Source organism: Strongylocentrotus purpuratus, unplaced genomic scaffold (assembly GCF_000002235.5).
Source record: "Strongylocentrotus purpuratus isolate Spur 01 unplaced genomic scaffold, Spur_5.0 spur5_contig_835, whole genome shotgun sequence".
Taxonomy (NCBI): Eukaryota; Metazoa; Echinodermata; class Echinoidea; order Camarodonta; family Strongylocentrotidae; genus Strongylocentrotus; species Strongylocentrotus purpuratus.
In genome coordinates this window covers 80,901-107,063 of record NW_022145541.1, presented here as the reverse complement: position 1 = coordinate 107,063, position 26,163 = coordinate 80,901, and the positions used below count along the sequence as shown (strand labels likewise).

At 37.5% G+C, this 26,163-nt stretch overlaps 2 protein-coding genes across 2 annotated transcripts; one reads left to right on the top strand and one right to left on the bottom strand.

The window, feature by feature from the left end:
* Positions 1–171: 171 nt before the first annotated feature.
* LOC105442327 (NACHT, LRR and PYD domains-containing protein 3-like) lies at positions 172–5,629 on the bottom strand. Its single transcript, XM_030984975.1, has 4 exons — positions 5,563–5,629; positions 3,201–3,329; positions 956–2,622; positions 172–351 (listed from the first exon to the last, which is right to left on the bottom strand). The coding sequence occupies exons 1-4, from the start codon at positions 5,627–5,629 to the stop codon at positions 172–174; spliced, it is 2,043 nt and encodes a 680-aa protein (XP_030840835.1).
* A 9,124-nt stretch (positions 5,630–14,753) lies between these two features.
* On the top strand, positions 14,754–25,460 carry LOC115918615 (cyclin-dependent-like kinase 5). The gene is made up of 8 exons (XM_030985131.1): positions 14,754–14,904; positions 16,539–16,627; positions 17,661–17,846; positions 18,433–18,528; positions 19,894–20,065; positions 21,176–21,306; positions 21,764–21,844; positions 25,276–25,460. Exons 1-8 carry the CDS (start codon positions 14,868–14,870, stop codon positions 25,366–25,368), a joined length of 885 nt encoding a protein of 294 aa, XP_030840991.1. The 5' UTR covers positions 14,754–14,867; the 3' UTR covers positions 25,369–25,460.
* Positions 25,461–26,163: the final 703 nt, after the last annotated feature.

Here is a 26,163-nt window from a genome sequence, read left to right as displayed (position 1 = left end):
ATTTGCTACTTCAAATTTAGTCGATTAAATGAGGAACAGAGAAATTGGCATAATTTGTTTTCGATAAGTGAGAATGAAACAGCGTTAAATGAACGCATCACTTCGGACAATTGATAAACTCTCCATTTTTCGCGTAGAATATTCTTTTTTATTACTACAAAAAAACGATATTTAAATATTTCTTGCCTCTGTAGTTGTCGATCTGTTCGCCATGGTCGAGATAAACTCATCACTTCCCGAACCACAATCACACAAGGCCAGACTACGAATCTTCGGTGACGACATTATTCGTTCTGCCCCCTTCCTCAGAATTGCTCTTCCTTTTGGCAACGCATTTAGGGTGAAGATGTCCTGTACGGAAAAGAGATGGAAGAAAATGGCTTTATCAATTGCAACAACAGTTATCACTAGTTTTAATGGCAAAAGCATGAGGTTTAGCAGCGAGCATTTGCAATACATAGACACACAACAACAAAATGCCTCTCCTGCGACGAGACTTCTGCAACGAGAAAATGCCAGCCCTTCATTTAAAGTTTGCCTCTCCCACATCCATGGTATTGAAAGGACATTCACTCTCATCTCTTCACCATTCTACATCTAACTTTCATTCTTTCCCAATAAATATGAGCTTCAATGTTGTCCTCTATATATGATTTCAGGTGCTTTCTCCCTTCGAAATGGGAAACTGTTCTTGATAAAAGAGGGACTATCAACATAACAGGCATCTCTCCCATTTCCCTGATTTTATGATGTCTTAGAACTCTGTCATCGCACAGAACGAACCACCTTTTTGGGCCCCTCCGCCTTCTCATCGAATCAGCTCTCGATTAACATAAGAAAAAGGGGACCATGGGGACTAATGGTCACCGATTAGGCATTGTTTGCTATATAGAGGGCGTCAGTAGCTATAAGTAGTGCAGTGGGGTTTTAATTAAACTCAAAGAAATGCACGTACCAGGGTTTCCACGGTGTCAAGTGAATGGATATGAGCAGCAAAGGATCGCTCCTTCGGGACACGAAGTGAGTTGTTTTTTACGGCAGCTCTCGTGATCGGAGAAGTGATCTCTTTGTCCTGGCACTCGAAGGCCACACGGAAGATGAAGTCCGTGTCGTCAACCGTCTCGCTCAGGACTCTAAGCGTGGTCGCACCGACCTCTCGTCCCCGTGACACAGTGAAGTACCAGAGATACTCGAACCGATCTGGGTGCTCCTCTTCATCTCCAAGAAGCTCGTGTCGAAGCCTCCTTTCAAACTCGTCAGGGTCATCATGGTGGAGGGACGCCAGGTGAAGGGCTGCCAGGTAATCTTGGAACATCATATGGGGGAACCGACACTCCACTTGGTAGCGCTTTCCATCCTGCATTCGGAGGTGAACAGGTGCAACTCGCTTCTCCCTTGTCAGTATTCCCATTTCACACGCAGTTGAGACGGACGCTCCGCAGTCAGACAATACCTCTTCCTTGAAGACAAGCTGTTTCTTCAAGACACCCTGGTAGGCTATACCTCCAACATCTTTGAAGCATCTGGCAACCTCCTGTCTGCATTCCTGGTACCTCTCTTCCGACGTGTCCCCATCCTTTGAAGCGTAATGGTCCTTGAGAGTCTGGGCCATCAGATCAAGAAGTTGGGAGACAGTCTGCAGCTTCATGACGTTGTCCCGCCTCTCCTTGTATCTCCACATGTGACACAACATTGCTAGGTAGATCGGGAATGATGCCATGAAGGTCGAGAAGACACCCTCGTCACTTCTGTCATCCTCGAGGAACTCCACCAAGCTGTCCGCAGATTCTTCTTCATCGATGAAAAACTTTCTCACGTAGTCTATTGTTTTGTCCTGATCGAACCCTTCAATGGTTACATAAGTGAACAGTTTCCGTAGCTTTTCGTCGCCGAGGATCTGGTCTGCTCGCCATGGTCGTGTTGTTATGACAACCACAGTTCTCTTGTACTTTTCACCCCTCATGATTTGAACGAATTCATTTTGTGAGTCCCTCTCCCTGATGTCAACTCCGAGTTCATCAAGACCATCAAGGAGAAGCAGTGCTCTACTCTGATTTCTTTTGACATGTTCCCCTATGCGAGATCCATACTCGATTTCATCTGAGAGGTTGTCTTGAACGACTTCCCCGAAGGTCTGTTCTCTCGCAGCCTCTGTAAGTGGAATTCGGAACAGAAGTTGGATATTCTTCAAGTCTTTCCCTTCTCTCCAGTCATGCGCTAGTTTCGCAAGGAACGTTGTCTTCCCAACACCCGCTTCTCCAATTACCAGTATTCTGTAGGGAGGTTGTCCAGGAGTGATCAGTCCTCGAAATTCTTCATCAGGCAGAGGTTTCTTGAACATCTTACCGTAATGCGTTTTAGGACTTCGTCGGAGACCTATCACCTTACCTCGAGCATTCCTTCTTCTGTTATAATCCTCTTCTTCTTCTTTGAGCAGGCAAAGGTTGGTGTAGATGGAATCAAAAGGAACCTGTGACTGAGGATCTAATGGATCTGTCTTCAATTCGCCGATGTCTTCATGGTAGTGTTGCATCAGATCTTCTCTACACTCCTGCTCTTCTTCAACGGTCAGTACGTCTTTGCTTGGTTGAGAAGATGGCGATACCTGCGGGATGGTCGGCCCTAAGTGAAAACAAAAATCAAAGAAACCGTTTTCAAATTTCGATTTCCAATCACAGATATCTTGATAATTAAACAAGTGATTGGCTTGTAAAAGTCATGGGATTCCTGACCGACTTAAACGTTTATAATTATGATTGCAGCATGAACTGAATTAATGATTTTGCTTGGGATCCAAGGCACAGTTACCCACTACCTTTAAGACACGCATGAACAAGAAATACATGCATATTTCTATTGCATTCATTTATATCACAGTGTTGAAACAAGGAAAGTCCTACAGAATATAAAAACGCAGAATATAAAAACGCAGTAATGACCATTTGGATTTTTTTCTTTTTCTTCAGAACTTTCATCAAAGAGAAGATTTGTTACACAGTGTGGTTTTCGGATTCATCTCATACAATAATATTCTGAATGTAGTGCTTCATCATTGTTCATAAAAATCTAATCACAATTACAATTCAATCGCCTAACGATGCTATTATGAATATTGCTTCACTTTTTTTTCTTCATATTTTTCTCAATCAATATCAAGTCTTATACCTTTAATAACAAGGCAATATTTGTTATCCCTTTACCTCTTTCTGAAGGCAGAGCGTCTAACAATGGTGACATAGTGAAGTGTGAGCCAGTGGGATAGTGATGATGATGGTGGTGGTGATGGTGGGAGGAGGCATGACCCAGAGTATCATCAGATGATGACGATCCTGTATGATAATCAGTAATATTCTCTAAATTCATTAAATATTTTTATATCGTGGTCATGCAGGAAAGCACCTAAATATTTTGAATTTGTCTTGTAATTGAAAAAAAAAAAAAAAAAATCCGTGAAGGGTTTAAGAAATAGTCAACGTTTAATAAAAAAATTGGTAAAAAAACAAAATGCATTTTTGATAACAGTAAAAGGTCGTTTAATTTAACCTCGGTACAAATTATTCTAACATTATATGGGCCTACGTGGTATATATTATCATGAAATAGAAGAATAGTTTCAAATGAATTACATGAATTACACAATTTGAGGACCAATTAAATTTCTTTCAAAATTCAATAGAATGGCAGCACTCAACATGATATTCAAAATGTTTCAATAATCATGAAAAAACACTTTAAAATATTAGGTAAAATTTTGCCACGAAGATAGTAAATGTGTCCGACCAACTTAGGAAGTATTTTGCCTATTTTGAATTTAACATTCTTTGTTTTGACCGTACTTGAATAATAAATTACTCAAGTTAAGTAACATGCCCAAAGTTTGTTGAATAGATATTAGTTACCCTCGTGCTGGGAATTTCTTAAAGGTATAGACCAGTTTTTCCTTTTAAAAATGAAACGGAGGCTCTTATTACCAATCATGTGAAAGAATATGTTTTGACTAATACGTGATGATACAAATTGTACCGGGAAACCGCCTACTAATTTATATATTTGGTAAATTATCATATCGATCCGGCCTGGATAGATATCGCGAATGCACTTCAACATTTACCATTTGGGCATATATTTCTGCTTTAAAAAAAAATTAAGATTGGAGTATTGCCATCTAATCCTTTGAAGGCAATATTTAAACAACATTGAATGGATATTTTGCACCCAAAACCCTTGAACCTCAATTTTACTACTACCGGTCTATATTTTTAAACTCTACCTGTATCCGTGGAATAATCGGATCTTGATGACTTTGGCAATGATGTGAGAATATCATCTAAATCCTTCCTCGTTCTCTCTTTTTTTATATTCCAATCGTACAGCATCTTGATAACACCTTCAGGACTAGGAAGGTTCTGTCTGTTGTGCATCATGTACCTCTCTATGGCAGTCCAGTTGAATCCCAGTTTGAACCCCAGATCTGGTATTTGGGACGGAGATATTTGTTTGGCAAGTTCCAGCAGATCGTTTTCTTCGATTTTCTCAGATTTTCTCATGTCAGAGGATGGTTTAACATCATCATTGCGAGGAGAGCCTAGCTGTGGGGAGCTTTGAAGAAGTACATTCCCATGATCTGTCAACAAATCAAAGGACTTCTTGAAATCGATTCGGTCCATTTTTTCCGGGGGGGGGGGGGGTTGCTTTTTCTCAACTTTGGGTTGACATTTTTAGTTTTGAATGCTTTAAAGGGACTTGGTAACTTTGTTCAGATGAGAGAAAATGGTGCTAAGGTAGTGACTAAAATGCTAGATGTATATACAAATAAAAATAATCTGAAATTTCGAGCGAAAACATACCATTATTAATGATAAAAATAGGGAAAAACTGATCTGATTGATTCCTTTGTTCTCCCAAGTATATTATTACAATTTAATTACATTTTAGGAGAATGTAAATCATCACAAAACAATGTATTGGCTCTATAAACCATTCCGGACATTTAAGTGTTGACAGGTTTTAAAACACTGTCTTAACTGTCTTATTTTCATGGAAAAACGATTGGGAAAATTAAAAAATGGTTGGAAGAATTCGATGTTAGAGGGTGTCGCACAGTGACACCTTCAAAGAAAACCATAAATATCTTTGTGGTTTAAGAATTTTTCAGGATTGTTTGCATGTTAGAGGGTTAGTACAGTAGAAGAATATAATATGTAACATTTCATGAAAAAAATACGCAATTTTTTCTTCAACCTTTAACAATGTTACCGAGTCACTTTTATACATATTTTTTTTATTCATTAAACATTTTTCTTCTAAAAAGCGGTAAAAAATAAAACCTTAATAAAAAGCCGACCGTAGATTTTAGGATTATGGGGGTCGGTCGCAAAGGGCAATACGATAGATTTTTTGTTTAAGCCTTATGGTTACCCAGTAGAAGTAAAGTAACGTTGAATTCCTGAATAAGGTCTAAATTTTACTGTAGAAATCTCGTAGAAACAGAAACAAATTGGACACAGTTAAGTGCACCCTGCTGATGTGTCAGGAGATGTGACTGATATAAAACAGACTTACCAAAGTCCTCAGGTACTTTGCAGTCCAGTCGACTTCCCTTGGAGTCTGGTGAATCTAGACTAGCCATTTCTTATTCTTCCTTCATATATTATAAACATACAATGTCAAGCTCGTCTAGAAGGGGGAACATGAGGAGGAGGAAGAAGGAGAAGAAGAAGAAGATAATAAAGAAAAATAAACATTAAGTAGAAGAAGATACATCAAGGAAAAATATATGGATTTAATTTAAGTTTGAAATCTCTGATCATCACCATTTCGTGGAATAATCTTCCTGGTGAAAGTCCAGGGAATAAATACAATTTTAATATTACAATAATGTCATTTGGGCTGTGGGTAGTTGAAGTATACTTGACTGTAAGCAAAATGGAGCCTCCCAATGAAACAATTGTATGCCAAGCAAAACACACAAGCAAATATACAAACTTTGGTTTTTTATCTGTTATTTTCATATTCGTTATTATACAATGTTTCATAAAGCAAAATATTAACCCTGAAGTTTCCATATAAATACAATTATGAGATATAAGCAAGCGAAGAAAAAAAACACACCCGCCACTGATCGCGAATATTAATCACCAACATAAGAAAATGAATATACTCGTACTGGCATGTTGTTTGTTTATTCTGAAATACAGAAACGGAACCTCATCAAGAAAAACAGTCTGAATTTTCTTATGTAATAAACCGAATACATTGGGACATTTTGGCTAGTAGTCCTGTAGAAGTTTTTCAGACCCGGAAAAGTTAATAAGTACAAGGTTTTTTTGTTGATTCGTGTTCTAGATGGGTTAGGAGGTAAATTCAGCTTGGTTGCCATCTTGGCAACCTTGGGCAACTTTTTATTAGCCTAATTAGCATAATCATCAAATTAGGATATGTGCAATAGCCTAAAAAAATGGATAATACTACTTTTCAAGGGTTTTCTATGACGAAGAATTCATTTATGACACCGGTTCTTATTTTAAAGTAATGCAAATGTCTTAAATAGCATCATTAGCATAATGAGGTAATTCATATGTACAATGTATGGACTTCATTTTAATTGTTTATCTAGAAAGCCTGAAAATGGTGCAATGCAACATTGTAAATCACTTTTTAAAGACAACACATTAATTCATGAGAAGATTCTATTTAGGCGTAGCACAATTAGCCTAATTAACTCAATGAGTAAATTTGCATATTTGCATTAATTTTAATGATATTGGTCTAATTTTATCCAGAAAAATCGGGAATGACAATTTTGTATGTATTTTGTATAACAACCAATATTTATCTCAGAGGTAAATCATGGTAAATAAGTAAATAATTAGCCTTGCTAGCATAATTAACCTAATTAGCATATTAATCAGGCAATTGCCTAATGGCATTGTGGATTTCTGTCCAACAAGACAGAGTACATAGGTATTGATAAAGAGCAGAATTAACAGTCATGGCAGAGACCAGTCAGTTATTAAAGATAAAAAGAATGGTTTGGGTCGACCAGGGAGGTGAAAGAACAGGAGGCGAAACTCTTGTAATTTATTCAAACGCATTCTTGAGTTCTAAAGCGTAACAATGGGATGTGTAACATTCCACTTGGCTTTGAAGTTCCATGCTCCGAACCGCGCTTCCACTGCGGGGAATTTCGGAAGCCAGGCACCAGTTTTACATTTATTACAAAATATTAAATTACCGGCAAAATTACAGTGTAAATTAAAAACTTTATATGGGAATTTTATTGGGAATAGTGCATCAAACAAATTTTCAAATTTAGAACTCCGTCCTGCCTTTAAATTGTGTGCCAGAGTTGGTAAAAGAAAAATTACATCCTGTCAAAAACTCAATATTTTAGGATGATGCGCTAATTTGTGCATGCTTTAATGTCCCGTTATTTGATCCATGATTTACAATCTTCAATAACATTAAGTTTGCTAATGCGTGTTTTTGCGTGTTTTTTGTATTTTTCAAGTTTAAAAAAGAATGAAATTACACAAGTTTGTGTTCGCTTGTTCTACTCTTTACACATTCAACAATGGATGAGAAATCATTGGAAGGGACAGCGAACAGTTGCTGTGATACCATTTTCTGATGTAGGAATTCTAAATCCTAAAATTGCATGCGCTCTTTTATCTCACCACCTGGTCAACAGCTGCAGATTAGCGCATAACTTTCCGGCGGCTTGGAGCATGGGGTCAAAGGAGAACGGCTTGATTCAAGTCCTTCTCTATCACGTCCCTGCTTTGAGGGGCTTTCCACGTTTACGTGTGTACAACTGGTAAAGTGCCTCTGCCAGGGATGTACCTAAAGGAAGGCCATACATTAATGCTCAGACGAAAGCTTCCCCTGTCGCTATCAGATCAGAGTGACTGCCCCCAAGTTCGCCGATAAGGCAGTGTCGAGTCCCTCAAAATCCCCATTCAACAGAGGTTTTAGGGCTGAAAGCTTGCCCTTTCTGTAGAAATATGAAGTAATGTCAGATCCTGACAGAAAGTGCATGACAAGTATTTGGAAAATCTTTGGATAAAGCTTCTCACATGTAGCATTTAACTAACAAACCACACCCATGTCAGTTCTCCATCTGAACTGCCGAGGTATATATACGAGCCTTCTACACCCTATATGTGATTAGATATGTCAGTGTCATCGCTAAGAACCCTTATGACTTTGTGGCCATCGCTTGCGGCTTGAAGTACATGATACAACTGTAACAGGCCAACTCCTTAACCTCACTCAATTCATTGAGGATGGCTATGATGGTAAGCTAATCAATAAAGCTGCTTTCGTTGACCTCTCTGCTGCCAACGAGACCATGAACCACAGAATCCTCACCAGGAAGATCTTTGAGCTGACAAAGGATGCAAGACAACTGGCGTTTTTGTGGTTCTTTAACGGCAATCGCAGGAGATGGTCATACAGACCCCCCCCCCCCCCCCCCCCAAAAAAAAAAACAAAAAAAAAACAAACAAACAAAAAGAAGAAGAGCCTCCCACAAGAAAGAGTGCTTGCACGGTTGCACCACTAAACTTGTACACGAATGACCAAACAATCCATCCAAACACCAGGAGCTTCCTCTACGCTGATGAGATGATCTCTGCATCGCCAGCCAGAACCAGTCTTTTGTGAAGCTGGAGGAGTCTCTCAGCGATGCCCTAGCCGGACTCGTTCCATATCACGCGACCAACCACCTGAGAGCTAACCCTGACAGAATTGGATAAGTGCATTCCACCTCAAGAACAGGTATGCCAACCATCAACTAAGGATCAGCTGGTATTGGAAAAGGCTGCAGCACGCACACAACCCAGTCTACCTAGGCGTCACACTGGATCCCTCCCTTACCTGCAAGAACCACACTGCCAACACAAAGGCAAAAGTTGGAGCCTGCAATAGCATCCTCAAGAAGCTAGCCAACACCAACTGGGGGACTGATGCCAGAGCATTCCGGACAACAGCCCTTGCTTTGCTTCTCTGATGCGGAGTATGCATCACCAGTATGGAATGTTAACTTACTGGCCTCTGTCATCACTGTTTCTTCCTGCTCTTATCACTGTTACAGTGGGAAATTAAAAATGAATACCTTTGTATTCTGTCTTGTTGGACAGAAATCAACAAGGCCATTAGGCAATTGCCTGATTAATATGCTAATTAGGTTAATTATGCTAGCAAGGCTAATTATTTTTCATTCAACATGATCTACCTCTGAGATAAATATTGGTTGTCATAAAAAAATACACATGAAATTGTCATTCCCGATTTTTCTGGATAAAACTAGACCTATATCAATAAATGCAAATATGCAAATTTACTAATTATGTTAATTAGGCTAATTGCACTATGAATGTCTCATGAATTAATGTGTTGTCTTTATAAAAGTGATTCACAATGTTACACTGCACCATTTTCAGGCTTTCGAGATCAACAATGAGAATGAAGTCCATACATTGTCATAGAAAACCCTTGAAAAGTAGTATTATCCATGTTTTTAGGCAACATATTACATATTGCACATATCCTAATTTGATGATTTATTTTTAATTTTAGCAGATGTTTCTGCATTTATTGATAAATCAAATATAAAACATTTAAATAACAATAATAGTATATAATATAATTGATTTACAAAAAGAGTGACAACTTAATACACACAAATAAAAATGCATAATTGAAAGCTTGAAAGTATGGAGGTAAGTCAAAATAATCAAGATAAATGCAGAGGCCAACTATCATAAGCAAGGATGCTTGAGTCGATAGGGGGTACATGGCGCTGTTATAGGAGTATCTAGGGGAATAGAGAGTCACGTATACAGATTTTGTTCATAAAGTATCTGAATAAAAAGTGGAAAGAAATTAAAGAAAGAAAAATGAAAAAAATGTGCAAGTGTGTGCAAGTGGGTGTGTGCAGGTGAAGTAAGTGTTCGATTCGTATTGTTATTGATCTGGTCATCTAAAATTAATTTAAATAAACAATCAAAACCTCTGAGACCCTTATAATGTTTTTGAATATGTAGATATTAAATATTTTTTCATCGATGCTTTGAATGAATAAAGAGTTGCAGAGTGTTTAATATTGTCAGGTAAAGCATTCCAAATGTCTGGACCATGATGTCTTATCGATTTATAGGCCATAATAATTTTGGGGTTGGTTTAGTGGAAATCGGATGAGTGTCGTGTAGGATAAGAATGTATATCACTATTGTAAACAAAAATATTTCGAAATGCCAAAGGTATAGTATTTATCCAACATTTATACATAAAGATTGCAGTTTGATAACTGTGAATGTCAGCGATTTTTAATGTTTTTAGTTTACAAAATATTGGATCAGTATGGGCTAAATAATGTGAATGTGTACAAAGACGAAGTGCTTTCTTTTGGAGACGATATATTAACATAATTTTCATCTTACTACTATTACCCCCACACTATGTTACAATAAGATATGTATGACAAAATGAAGGAATTGTAAAGCATAAATAGTGACTTTTGTGATAGATAATATTTTAATTTATATAAAATGCCTATGCTTCTCGAGACTAGCATGCAAATGTTGTTAATATGACTATTCCAAGTTAGGTGTGAATCAATCATTACACCTACACCTGATTATGCTAATTAGGTTTATAAAAAAAGTTGCCCAAGGTTGCCATGCTGGCAACCAAGCTGAATTTACCTCCTAACCCATCTAGAACACGAATCAACAAAAAACCCTTGTACTTAACAAACTTTTCCAGGTCATGTACATGGTATATGGTACTGTCTACTGGACTATTTCTGAATCGTTTGAATCGTTACACGTTTGTCAATCAAAAGATGCATGCTACTTGAACTTTGATACTCGATATGTAGAAATTTCGAGAGATATAATTGGCATGGATGACAATTCAATAGGCATACATCAACTATTAAGATTGTTTGTATTGATATCATGTGAATTCATTAAGTGAATAAAAGAATTAAGATATCGTAAGAAAATTATAATTGACTGTAATCGTCGTAATGATCACGCATTTTATTTTATTGCATCTGCGATCAAGCATCTTTATTTCCCTTTTCTGTTATTGGAAACACAAACTGGCAAAAAAAAGAGGCAACATGGAATGTTGTGCTGATATTTTAATACGTGTGGTCATATTCACATTAGTATAACTTAAACCTAAGAAATTTCGGTCAACAATTTCTCATGGAGACAAAAGGGAAAGAGGTGATCAGAAACATAACAGAAAAAGAACTGATCATTGCACCTTTCTATTAGTATTACTGTATAAAGTATTCTAAACGCTCAATAAAACTGTCAGAAAGATACGTGAACTTGATAAGGTGATTAATCTTGCTGTATCAAAATAGCGCATATAATTAGTTATAAATTAAATGTTTCATGCGCTATACAAGAATATGCTTTGTTATTATTACAAAAATTGTTATTATCATCATTATTATTATCATCATTATTATTATCATTGTTATTATTATTATTATCATTGTTATTATTGATATTATTATTAGTATTCATATTAATTAACATATTATAACTGTTCACAGACGTATAGAAAGTTTATGCATACTAAAAAGTCACCAATAACGCTTGTTAGGGTCTTGACAAAGCATTAGCCAATGCAGGCAAACTCCACTCCAACTCAACAATATCAATGGAGTAAAGTAAAGCGAGGATCCAGACATCGAGGGGTCCCCCGGTCGTACTCACTTGATTTAATTTGAATATAGACTGATAGAGAGGGTGTGGGAGGGGGTCGGCTTATTTTTTATATTTTTTTTGCCTTCGCATCTCCTTTCCCAATTTTTAAAAATTATGTTCTCTTAATTTCTTCTTCTTCTTTTGTGGTGGGGGTAGGAAGGGGGGAGGGGTATGTGTCCCCTGTGCCCTGTTGCTACACCACTATTATGAATGTTGTTTAATTTATTCAAATGAAATAACATGTTACAGGAGAATGCAATTCACAGGACGAAGCCTTCTTTAAAAAAATGCACTTGTTGACTAGTCATATATGACCGATCCTGCATGTTAGCCAATATCGAAACTAAATATCATAAGTCTAAATAAATTGATGGAAATTCGTTTCCGAGAATCCTTGGTGGAAAAACCGAGATTTATGATCAGATATTAATAAATGAATTATAAACGAATGCCCGTTAATATCTGAAGTGAAAATTCGTTCGGTTGTTTGAGAGCATTGAACCTAGCCAAGCTTTCGATTCTTCAAGAGCAATTTTAGGTGTTTCCTTTATGATGTGTGAGTGGCAAATTACGCTTTTTATTATCACGACATCCAAAGTTGCTTTGATTGATGATAATAGTGTTATGAAATAAAGACTCTTTAAAAAAAACCCAGCAGGGTCCTACTTACCAATGAAAAAGAATATGAAATGGCTTCACATTACTGTATGAGGCAAAGGAGCACAGAGGCCAAGGAGTATTACACGACTGCTGAACGTGAACATGGCGGATTCCAACATGGCGTATATAATCTCTCCTGGTGTGTGTCTAATGTAGATGAACGAACTATAATAATCACAATCGGCGTGTTGAAATCGTTGGTAGGCCCTATTAAAACAAGCAAGTTTGATGCAGAAGAGATGAATTATCAAAAAATCATCCAACTGTAGTGATAAAAGTCCTCACGCCCACACACCCTCACGAAGGTTTGATGCAATATAACGACATATCTGGTAATATTACATGTACGTTACCTGAATGAATTATGGCGTCGTTAAAGGTCGAAGTGAGTGTGGGATTCCCCCTTCTCATACAAGACATGTACAATATCATAATCACAGAGTCGAAATCAATGCATTGTGCTCCTTGCCACCTGCAATGTTTGTTTGCCTTTTATTCAGTTTAGTCTATTGTGTTTTTCTTGTATGTTCCCTCTCTTTCTCCTTTCAATTCTTACAATTCTAGTATTGCGCTGTACAGGTAATATCATATCAGCCCAATATGATAATGCGTGCAGTTGTGTATTGGGAGCGGGGGGGGGGGGGGGGGGAGGAGGGGGCACAGGGGCACGTGACCCCCCATCCGGGGAGTCAAACCAAAATTGACGTACACCTTTGTGAAGGGGAAGAGGAGAAAGAAAGAATAAATATGAAAAAAGGCAAAGAGAGACGAAATGTTTGATGCGCACCAGACATGCCAGAGGAAAACTTACCTCGTGCACATCTTACCATTTTTATCTAAACATCCACTCTCATTTTCACCTGAATTATCTGCAAGCTCTTCGGATTTGTAATAATACGGAAATAACTATATCGTAATTGTTGGAAGTGGGGAAGTTTTGTTTTGAAAACATAACCATCATTTGATTACGGTGATATAGATTACCAACGACTGGGGGGGGGGGTGGGCAGGTCCAGGTTTGTTTTTATTTTTAGGAAAGGCACAATTCCGAGAGAAAAAAAATTACCCAACAATATAAGATGGGGCATTTTTCACCGTGTACTAAAGGTATAATGTTCCAAACAGGCGGGGAGCACGGGCGGGCTGTGTCGAAAGATATCATTAATGTTATGAGGTGGGGAATAATGTCAAATCTATAGATTTTGGGGAGAGCTGGAGCAAAGTTTCCACTCATGCTTTATTCCTTGTGATCAATAAATAAGCTTGAAAATATATTCATTGTTTTAATCATGCCTAAAAAGCAGGCACGTAGCCAGAGTTTGATTTTTTTTGGTGGTTTTTTTTTTTTGGGGGGGGGGGCACATAATGTAATCGATCGAGGTAAAAAAAAGGAGTCTAAAAAAGTTCAACCGATCTTGGAAATTTTTGGGAGGGCACGTGCCCCCCGTGGCTACGTGCCTGCTCAAGAGCAAGACTGAGCTCAAGTTTAGTATCATTCATGTATACTGTTTCCATCAATGTGAGCGGACCAGTCCGTTGTAAGAACAGTCAAACAAAGAAAGGCTACTGACAACCTATAATACGCGATTGTACAAGGATTGCCCGACTTTTGGAACAAGATAATATATTAGCTTTTCATTGTTTGACGCTCATCTGATTTGAAGAAAAAATACACAATGTTGTTGTGTGTGATTTTTCTCCCTCCTCCCCCTCCTTTGAGAATTATGTATCTGTTCATTGTTAAGTGTTTATTAGGCCCTATTATAAGTCAAATAGTAGGACGTACCCCGTGCATAATAATTCAAAATTTTCTCCATCTTCTTCTTCTTCTTCTTCTTCTTCTTCTTCTTCTTCTCCTTCTTCTCCTTCTTCTCCTTCTTCTCCTTCTTCTCCTTCTTCTCCTTCTTCTCCATCTTCTTCTTCTTCTTGTTCTTCTTGTTCTTCTTGTTCTTCTTCTTCTTCTCCTTCTTCTCCTTCTTCTCCTTCTTCTCCTTCTTCTCCTTCTTCTCCTCCTTCTCCTCCTCCTTCTCCTCCTTCTTCTTCTTCTTCTTTTTCTTCTTCTTCTCTTCTTCTTCTTCTTCTTCTTCTTCTTCTTCTTCTTCTTCTTCTTCTTCTTCTTCTTCTTCTTCTTTCTTCTTCTTCTTCTTCTTCTTCTTCTTCTTCTTCTTCTTCTTCTTCTTCTTCTTCTTCTTCTTCTTCTTCTTCTTCTTCTTCTTCTTATTTCTCCTCTAATTCCTCTTATTGCTGTTTTGTTGTTTTCATAATATATACACACAAACAATAAAAAAGAACACTTGAACTGACGACGATCTTTCCGCGCGCGCGAGATCCGATTCCAACGGTAAATTTACGCGCGTACCGATGCTCATAGATCTGTAACGCTAGTGTAATCCGGAGGCTATTTTCCACAGCAAAAACCACGGTTTTCTATAAACGACCGTGGGTGAATGCTGTTTTCTGGTGCCAAGAGATCCGGAAATGCAAAAATATGAGCGACTTGAGAAAATTGGAGAAGGTAAGCGTTATGATAGCTGAAAATAACTCGTATTTTAATAGGTGTATTTGTGATGTAGTCCCATTCATAGGTTCCAGTGTACCGACAGTGTAGTTTTAGTGTTTATTTATTTGAGTTGTTTTTGTTTTGAGCCAATTCAAATCATATAGACTACTAGTCAACTGAATTACAATGAATCGAACGACACAACCAGGATTAATCCACTTATTGAAAATCTTGTTCTTACATACGTATATTGGATAGATATAGACCTAGATGATAGATCTAGATCTAGACCTAGATTATATTAAACTTGAAGTTGAGTGATGATGCAATGATGAATCAAAATTTGAATCGGACACATCAGATTTTTTTTTCCAGATTTCAAATGATTGAGGTTGTTGAGTTATATAAATGAAATTGAGTTACAAGATGAAGTAGCCCTACTTGCAAAAGTTGCCAGGCATGTAAACGATCTTCATAAAGTTGCTTGTTACTTGGTAAGATTCCTCATGTCCTAACGATGCCTTAAAGCTAAAGGTGTTTAAACTGTGTCGTCATGTGCGGCCACCAACTTAAGGCGCTGGTTTTAAGTTGATTTTTTTATCGGCCCAGTTGACCAGGGTGTTAGGGTCTGTTTGTAGTATTTCCTCATCTTTGGGTGATCTTATGGTGTTGTACTTGTTGATTAAGCAATCATCCGCAAAGAGTCTGGTAGTGGTAGGACTCTTACTTACTTTCGTTTACTTTGGTGTTGAGGCTTGAAGCTTCAGCTTATGTGCCCCTCTTTACTGCATTGGATTCACGTTGGTATGGGTAGTATTTCAGCGGATGGCGCTTCCAATGATTTTCGAGTTCTGACTTGAACTTATTGATTGATGAGGCATTTATGGCAATTTCAGGAAGGTTATTCCAATTATTTATGCTCCGCACTGAAAATGACATCTGCCTCATCTTAGACTTGCAGTGGGGCTTCCTTATTTTGAGCCTGTGTCCCCTTGTTCTGGATTCCTCGATGATATCAAACATGTCTTCAGTCGTTAAAGCGTATAAATACTGTAGGAAGTCACATTAAAGGTCTAAATATCTCTTGTGAAAAACGATAAAATCAACACCACTCCTCCAGGCCATGTAGGCCTATATTACTTTGCGGTTTGCACAATATAAATATAAAAAGAGCAATAGACGTATTTTCATTACAGAAAATGTGATGCCATTGTTGAAATCTTTCTAGCTCTATAGACTTTTACAGGCTTGGTTTATGTCTGTAGGCCTACTCAATGAGAGGTGACAGAGATCTATTTCACAAGATGGTCGCAGAAGTTATATAAGAATTCTTTGCAGTACTTCGACTCTAGACTGAAACAAAAGATGTGAAAACAAAGTTCAAAGGAAATTTGGAGAAAGTAAGGAAAAATGAGGTTGAGACGCCATGGGGTCTCCCACAAAAGGAAGGGAATAATTCAGGAGAAAAAAGGATTTGAATCTTAAATCACGTAATTCAACAACATCAGAGAATGCAGCTTTTTTAGGGGTACTCATTTTTCATCTATGAACTATTACACTTGGACTTTGTAGTTTGGGTACCCTGTAATTGAACTTGTATCCTTTGAAAATCATGAATTGTCTTTTTTGTCTTCTAACTTTTTGTACAGGAACATATGGAACTGTTTTTAAAGCGAAGAATCGTGAAACACAAGAGATAGTAGCACTTAAGAGGGTGCGACTAGATGATGATGATGAGGTAAGTATAATTTACAGCAATACCAAGAAAAATACAAAAACAAATAATAATTAAGCATGAATACTACAGATTATACAGAATGATAGACCTGGATCATGGTAGCATTATTCTGAAGAAAAACATTTAAAAAATATTGACTGTTTAGAGCCAGGGCATCATTTTACGAAACCAACACAAGTACAAGATATTTTTTGATTTATTCAATTTCTGGAAAGCAGAAGTGTTTTAGGAGCTAAATTTTCTAGTGCTTATAGTACATCCACAGGGGCATCAAACTATATCAAAATTTTAAAGAATTACTATCCATCCAATTTTCAAGTTTTCCCAAAACTTTGCATTACCTTTAACCTATGTACTATAAAACGTGAGTGTGCACCATGCACGTAAAATTTGACTCTGTTTTTATAGCATTTGGGACCCAACAGGAGACTTCATTTCATGTACGACTGGTAGTGCAGCCTCTCTAATTGCAGATGGGTTGATGATTCTGACAACAAATTGCCTTTTATACAGTAGGTTTACGGTTGCACCATGTGAGAGAGAGGGGGGAGGACTACACATACACTCAAGAAAGAAAGATTACCGACAGTCCTTTTCAGGACTCCCCAATTCCTCCCCCTCTCTCTCACATGGAGCAACCATAAACCTAATGTATATCTACATCACCAGGCAAGCCGATACTTATAAGCAGCATCTGAATTGCCTTTTCGTCGGCCGCGTGGCAGAAGGGCGTTAGCGCGCGAGCGACTCGTAAACTACTTTTTGAATTATTTGCATTTAAAGATTTGTTTTATATTTAAACTGCTTTCCGTCCCAAAAATTGGTTCAAAACATAAAAGACTAATAGAAATGTTGTAGTACAACACGGCCACAATTTTTTTTTGGGAAATAAGTCAGTTTTATAAAAGTTTGAGGCGATTTAGTGCTAACGCCCTTCTGCTTAAAGTTTCATTATTGACCTAAAATTTGAGCGAACGCCCTTCTGCCAGCCAGGCGACGTTTTATGCTCACAGTCTTTCTTTCACTTTCTCAGGGAGTACCAAGCTCTGCGCTGAGGGAGATCTGTCTCCTGAAGGAGCTGAAACATAAGAATATTGTCCAGCTTTATGATGTCCTTCACAGCGAGAAGAAACTGACCCTGGTCTTTGAGTACTGTGATCAGGATCTCAAGAAATACTTTGATACGTGCAATGGAGAGATCGACCCTGATACTGTGAAGGTATTGATCTGGAGATGATGAATATGGAATGTTGAGTGGTAGGGGTGGTGGTGGTGGTGGTGGTAGTGATGGTGATGATAATGATGATGGTGATGATGATGATGGTGGTGGTGGTGGTGGTGGTGGTGGTGGTGGTGGTGGTGGTGGTGATGGGGATGATGATGATGATGATGATGATGAAGAAGCAATGAATATTGTGATGAAATGTTTATATACTCATTATGTAGGGTGAATGTCATAGTGGAGGTGATGATGATGTTAATACTGATGATGAACATGCTGCTACATGTATATGATAGTGGTGATAGATACAGGAGACATTGGAGTTGACGGTGTTGAACTGTCTATAAAAGTCATGATTGATGCTAAAGTATTGGTGGTGTTGCAAACTTGACATGTTTTATGACAATCATGCTGACAATGTAGGAGATGATGATGATAATGATAAAAATAACAATAATGATGATTGATTGGATAAAATTGCAATTATTCCTTTGCTCATGTTCTTGCTACTTTGTTGTGAGACAATGTATAGCCCATGAAGTTGCCATGGTAATATACCTCTTTATGTTTTTCTTCCTAACAGTCATTCATGTACCAGCTGTTGAGAGGCTTGGCTTTCTGTCACAGTCATCATGTTCTTCACCGTGATCTCAAACCACAGAATCTCCTCATTAACAAGGTGAGTCAGGGATACCAAGCCACATTCTCTTTCAATTAGGAATTATGACACTGTAGAGGTGTCGTGGACAAGTGGATATGTCACTGGACTGTGGATCACAAGGTCCGCGGTTCAAGTCCCACCGCGGCACTAATGTCCTTAGGCAAGACATTGATCTACATTTGCCACTCTCCACCCAGGTGTTAAACGGGTACCCGGTAGGATGACAAAGCTAATGTGCTTAGTTAGCAAGTGTGTGCTTGTAAAAATGACGCCTGGCTGGAATACTCCCCAGGGAGTGGAGAATGTGCATACATTGTGTGCGAGTAAGCCTGAGTCCGATTATTATTACCCCAATAATATGATTGCAGGGCCCTCAGGGAGAACAGTATGAATACTGATGAGGCTACCCTGGGTAAACAAGACATATTATCATTATTATTATTTTTATTACTGTTTTACATTGTTTATCACATCTTGGCCCCGTATTATAAAGATTATAAGCGTAAGATCGATCTTAAGATTTATTCATTATCAATTGTAACTTTTGGCCAATTTCCCTATTATAAACGTCCTTGGAAATCAAGCGTAAGTTACTCTTAATTTGAAGAGATATGCTTGTTTTGTCAAAGTTACGCTTGACTTATTAATCTTACGCTAAATCGTAAATCTTTATAATGCGGGCCCTTATGTCAGAGACTGCTCATGACTTACTTAGGTCTATTAGAGAAAGACACTTGTCTAGCAAGGCATGAACTTCCAAAGATTGTGGAAAATAAAAAAGTAGACAAAAAAATAACAACAAACAAACTTGCCAAGTCAGTGGGAGTATGCTTGACTTAGTAGTATATTAGAGTCAAACCTGTCTATAGTGACCACCCAAGGGAAACTCAAAAAGTGGTTCTTGAAGACAGGTAGTCTTTGTAGACAGGTTCCTTTAGTATGTGTTTCAATGAGAAACCATTTTCAAGGGTAACACAATATGTGGTCTTTGTAGAGAGGTGGTCACTAAAGCAGGTTTGACTGTATTTATACCCAGTGCCAGTTGATAAGAGTATGTAATGACTGTAATGAGCAAGGAAAGATATGGAAATGGAGCTAGTACAGTCTTTCTGATCAGATGTTCGACATATTGTATTCCATGTGCATAATCTGATTTGTGTCTTTCAGTGAATGAATTTCAAGCAGGTTTTTGTAGAAGTTTGTTGTACTGGTAAAAACAGACCTACTACATAAGAAATAATTCAGTTATGTGTTGTCTCAAAATTATTATTACCATGAGACAAAATTGGATGTAAATTCAATTATTTTCCTTTGATGCTTCACTTTTCCAGTATAGACTCTATTAACATCTCACTACATTTATCTCAACTTCATGCCACACAGAATGGAGAGCTTAAGCTAGCTGATTTTGGTCTTGCCCGTGCCTTTGGCATTCCCGTGCGTTGCTACTCCGCAGAGGTCGTGACCCTTTGGTACCGCCCACCTGATGTCCTGTTTGGTGCTAAGGTCTACACCACTTCCATTGATATGTGGTCTGCTGGATGCATCTTTGCAGGTAAACGATAGTTGGCTCATTATTCTTATCATTGCGGGCCATTCCTAGGACAACCATTTCAGTTACGAAAAAAAAAAAAATACATACACTACCTTTTGTTAATTCAGTTTCAGAACAGTGCAATTATGGTGTGATAGATTTTCCTACAATTGCTGGCAGTTTCTAAAATTAACTATTGTGTGATAGAAAAATGACTTACATATATCAATACACTGGATGCTCTTATGGATGTAAAATAACAAAACTCATTTAGAGTTTATGGAAGTGAGATCAGTGAAGCCGAAGTATTGGCCCGAAGGGTCATCAAATTTGTATAGCATTAAGCCTGCAGACTCGCATGACAATGACAAGCTTGCGTTTTCTACAAGTTAAACCTTTTGCAAATCTTGCTTGATTCCATTTTTTCTTATATATGTTGTGTAATTGCAAACAATAGCAAACAACAGCTAATTGTTGGCAGCTGGTAACACCAGCAGTCCCTGTATTAAATGAGAGACCGAATAGACCAATCAGATTGATTCGCTGCTGCTCAGATGATGTAATGTAATCTATCAAAAACAAAAGGTAACTAATCAATTTGTAACATTTATGTAAAATGAGAAATTTGTGGAATGCACAAGGTAATGGTATAGAAGTGTACACTTATATCGGAGAAAGGTAACATTGCATGAAACAAAAGCAACTAGATTTAAAAACTAAACTGACCCTACCGGAATAATAAAATGAAAAAATAATAAATGAATTAAAAAATAATAAGGAAACAGCACCAGGGGAGTGTTTCACAAAGACTAAGATCGACTTTAAGTCGTACTTAACTATGGCAGGCCATTAATGCCACTGTTTGCTCTCACCATTATGATCTTTAGATAATATTCTTTTCCTTCAATAATGAATTAAATAAAAATGTAGATTTGTGACCACGATTATTTTGAACATCCCTTGAGAGACCAATGCCAGTAAATGGTGAGAGCAAACAGTGGCATGAACAGCCTGCCATAGTTAATTTCCGCTTAAAGTCTATCTTAGTCTTTATGAAACACATTACCCTGTTCCTGCTCCATTCATGCCAAGTTATCACCATTACTTCCTGTATCTTTGTTCTTTATTCAGAGATGGCTAATGCGGGGCGCCCTCTGTTCCCTGGTAATGACGTCGAGGATCAGCTCAAGAGGATCTTCAAGCTCCTTGGTACACCCACAGAGGATACATGGCCAGGAATATCAAAACTCCCTGATTTCAAGGTAAGCAATTTATGACCTAGTCTACCCTCTTACCCTCCTTTTAGATGAGGACAATTCAACATACAGCTATGCAAAAAGCATAAATGTAGATATCATAATTGTTTCACTTATTTCTCATATGTAAGTCTCGTAGTATATCAGAGCATCCTCCTGTGAGCAAACACAGAGAGAAATAATTAATGAACAAATAGACTTTGAGCGCAACTGATCTATAATTGCCTCTTGTTGAAACTTGCCTTCAATTGTACCAGCCAGCCATTAAATGCAATTCAACAGCAATATTGTACTTGAGGATAAACTTTGGGGATCTTTTTGTGTGATTTTTCATTTGTTGATTGTATTTAGTTGAATGAATGAATGCATTTCATTGAATGATAGGAATAATTTTTTTTTTCTATTTATCAAGGCTCATTCAGTTATTGACTATAATCCATTTATAATCTGTTCTCTCTCACAGCCATACCCTATCTATCCTGTGACCACACCCCTGGCCTCTGTCGTGCCCAGTCTATCAGCAACAGGAAGGGATCTCTTGCAGGTCAGATATGATGCGTTTTTGTTTTTTTTGCACAATAATATTAAAATACACTGCCACCTATCCACCACAGACTGTTAAATGATGTACTAATAATAATTATCCTTGCTTATATAGCGCCTAACACTTACTTTATCAGAAGTCTCTAAGCATAAGCGGGACTGCACTACTTGTAGCTACTTGCGCCCTCTATATATCCAACAAAACCTAAGTGGTAACCGTTGACCCCCCCATGGTCCCCCTTTTCTTATGTTAATTGAGAGCTGACTTGATGAGATAACCACCTGTCAGTGACCATGCAGGGAGGTCTAATTCCTACATTACAAAGTATGCAGATAAGCTTTAAATGTTGTACTACCAGTAAACATAATGCTTTAATGTTTCATTATATTTTATTTGGCGAAAGGATGATGATGACATATCACCCTGAACCAATTGACTGCATTAGATATTCTCTTATTCCCATAGACTCAATACAGTATGATCTTTTTCTAGTCAGCAATTGTAAAGTAATTGTAATTTTGATAAAACAATACATCCTGAATGATTTTTTGAGATGGTGCATATATTCTAAGCTTCCACTCCATTCCTTACCCCCCCCCCCCTCCCCTCCACACACACACACACACACATGACCCTGAAGATGAATCAGTTTTCTGAGTCCAGATTTTTGTTCTTTCCAGCATTTCACTTGCATGAGTGCAAGATAAAGTTGTTTGAACTCCAATGCAGGGTATTCTTTGACACTACTTCAGATTATACTGCCATCTGCTTCTCACAATGAACTGATATGTTAACAGCCATGTCCCATAATGCATCACTTACTGACACTTAGGTAGAATACCCTGGAAATCATTCTATGTAGCCCTTCACGGAAAGATGGTGCAATTGAAAATACATTACAGTTGTGGTATCAATGTTGGTAAAATACCCTGCCGTAAAAGATTTCTTCAGTTCTGGGGCCCGTTTCATAAAACTTTTTATCAATAAAAAATGCTAAATTTCTATGACAAATTTGCTCTCAGTCAATCAGATGCCATGATTACAGTAGCTTATAACAGTAGCTTGTAACTTGTTATTGATATCAAGTTTGCTCTCAGCCAATCAGATGCCATGATTTCAGTAGCTTATAACAGTAGCTTGTAACTTGTTATTGATATCAAGTTTGCTCTCAGCCAATCAGATGCCATGATTTCAGTAGCTTATAACAGTAGCTTGTAACTTGTTATTGATATCAAGTTTGCTCTCAGCCAATCAGATGCCATGATTACAGTAGCTTATAACAGTAGCTTGTAACTTGTTATTGATATCAAGTTTGCTCTCAGCCAATCAGATGCCATGATTTCAGTAGCTTATAACAGTAGCTTGTAACTTGTTATTGATATCAAGTTTGCTCTCAGCCAATCAGATGCCATGATTACAGTAGCTTATAACAGTAGCTTGTAACTTGTTATTGATATCAAGTTTGCTCTCAGCCAATCAGATGCCATGATTTCAGTAGCTTATAACAGTAGCTTGTAACTTGTTATTGATATCAAGTTTGCTCTCAGCCAATCAGATGCCATGATTTCAGTAGCTTATAACAGTAGCTTGTAACTTGTTATTGATATCAAGTTTGCTCTCAGCCAATCAGATGCCATGATTACAGTAGCTTATAACAGTAGCTTGTAACTTGTTATTGATATCAAGTTTGCTCTCAGCCAATCAGATGCCATGATTTCAGTAGCTTATAACAGTAGCTTGTAACTTGTTATTGATATCAAGTTTGCTCTCAGCCAATCAGATGCCATGATTACAGTAGCTTATAACAGTAGCTTGTAACTTGTTATTGATATCAAGTTTGCTCTCAGCCAATCAGATGCCATGATTTCAGTAGCTTATAACAGTAGCTTGTAACTTGTTATTGATATCAAGTTTGCTCTCAGCCAATCAGATGCCATGATTTCAGTAGCTTATAACAGTAGCTTGTAACTTGTTATTGATATCAAGTTTGCTCTCAGCCAATCAGATGCCATGATTTCAGTAGCTTATAACAGTAGCTTGAAACTTGTTATTGATATCAAGTTTGCTCTCAGCCAATCAGATGCCATGATTTCAGTAGCTTATAACAGTAGCTTGTAACTTGTTATTGATATCAAGTTTGCTCTCAGCCAATCAGATGCCATGATTTCAGTAGCTTATAACAGTAGCTTGTAACTTGTTATTGATAACAAGTTTGCTCTCAGCCAATCAGATGCCATGATTTCAGTAGCTTATAACAGTAGCTTGTAACTTGTTATTGATATCAAGTTTGCTCTCAGCCAATCAGATGCCATGATTTCAGTAGCTTATAACAGTAGCTTGTAACTTGTTATTGATATCAAGTTTGCTCTCAGCCAATCAGATGCCATGATTTCAGTAGCTTATAACAGTAGCTTGTAACTTGTTATTGATATCAAGTTTGCTCTCAGCCAATCAGATGCCATGATTTCAGTAGCTTATAACAGTAGCTTGTAACTTGTTATTGATATCAAGTTTGCTCTCAGCCAATCAGATGCCATGATTTCAGTAGCTTATAACAGTAGCTTGTAACTTGTTATTGATATCAAGTTTGCTCTCAGCCAATCAGATGCCATGATTTCAGTAGCTTATAACAGTAGCTTGTAACTTGTTATTGATATCAAGTTTGCTCTCAGCCAATCAGATGCCATGATTTCAGTAGCTTATAACAGTAGCTTGTAACTTGTTATTGATATCAAGTTTGCTCTCAGCCAATCAGATGCCATGATTTCAGTAGCTTATAACAGTAGCTTGTAACTTGTTATTGATATCAAGTTTGCTCTCAGCCAATCAGATGCCATGATTTCAGTAGCTTATAACAGTAGCTTGTAACTTGTTATTGATATCAAGTTTGCTCTCAGCCAATCAGATGCCATGATTTCAGTAGCTTATAACAGTAGCTTGAAACTTGTTATTGATATCAAGTTTGCTCTCAGCCAATCAGATGCCATGATTTCAGTAGCTTATAACAGTAGCTTGTAACTTGTTATTGATATCAAGTTTGCTCTCAGCCAATCAGATGCCATGATTTCAGTAGCTTATAACAGTAGCTTGTAACTTGTTATTGATATCAAGTTTGCTCTCAGCCAATCAGATGCCATGATTTCAGTAGCTTATAACAGTAGCTTGTAACTTGTTATTGATATCAAGTTTGCTCTCAGCCAATCAGATGCCATGATTTCAGTAGCTTATAACAGTAGCTTGAAACTTGTTATTGATATCAAGTTTGCTCTCAGCCAATCAGATGCCATGATTTCAGTAGCTTATAACAGTAGCTTGTAACTTGTTATTGATATCAAGTTTCATGAAACAGGGCCCAGAAAGCACACATCCATACTATCCTATGTCTACATTGCATTTAATTTTGTCTCTTGTTTTTTATTTGCTTTTCTCAGCGTCTGATGATGTGTAATCCAGCCCTGAGGATGTCAGCGGAAGAGGGACTCATGCATCAATACTTTGCGGATCTCAACTCTGTTGTCAACTAGAGGGGGCAGTATTTTTATTGTGCAACTCGTAAATCAATTAATGTCATTCTCAAGAAGCAGAGCAGTAAGAGAGTTTATGAGATTAAGAACTAAGAATATCCCAGTGAAAACAAATGCAGTCAGTAATATTACTCAAAATGTGAAAACATTGGAGTTGAAATTAAGGGACAGCATGGTTTATGTATAAAAGATTATACATATGTATGATAATTATCGTAAGGTGTGTCAATATTTGAACTTTCCTGCCCAAACTATTGATACACCCTATAATTAAATATTTGTGAGTAAAAGAGATGTCGCAATGTCATATTATGATGGTATACTTGAGATATTCAATATTTTGAAAAGGAGAATATTACTATTTAACTATAAAGATGCAGGAAACCCTATTGTGCTTTGGTTTTTAATGTATTTATTAAGAATAGAGGCAACACACTGGCTCCAGAGGGCTCTAAACTCTCCGGTCACCGGAACAAGACCTTGTGGGAGACCCAGGAAAACTTGGAGGGAAACCATAGAAGAAGATGCTAAAACATCAGGCTTTAGTTAATAGCTACTTGGAAAGCAGCCATTAAGGAAATGACATGTCCAACCCCACAAAGTGGGACAAATGGACTCTAAAGGCTGATGATGATTATGTGACTTTTGTTGAAGAAAGATCCCTTAAAAATACTGAATTTAAAGATTTAAATTTTGTGGATCCAACCAAACTTATCCAGTGAACCTCAACATGAACTACATCATTCTTTTCCCATCAAACTTCATGAAGTGCACCAGAAGGTTTAAAACCCACAT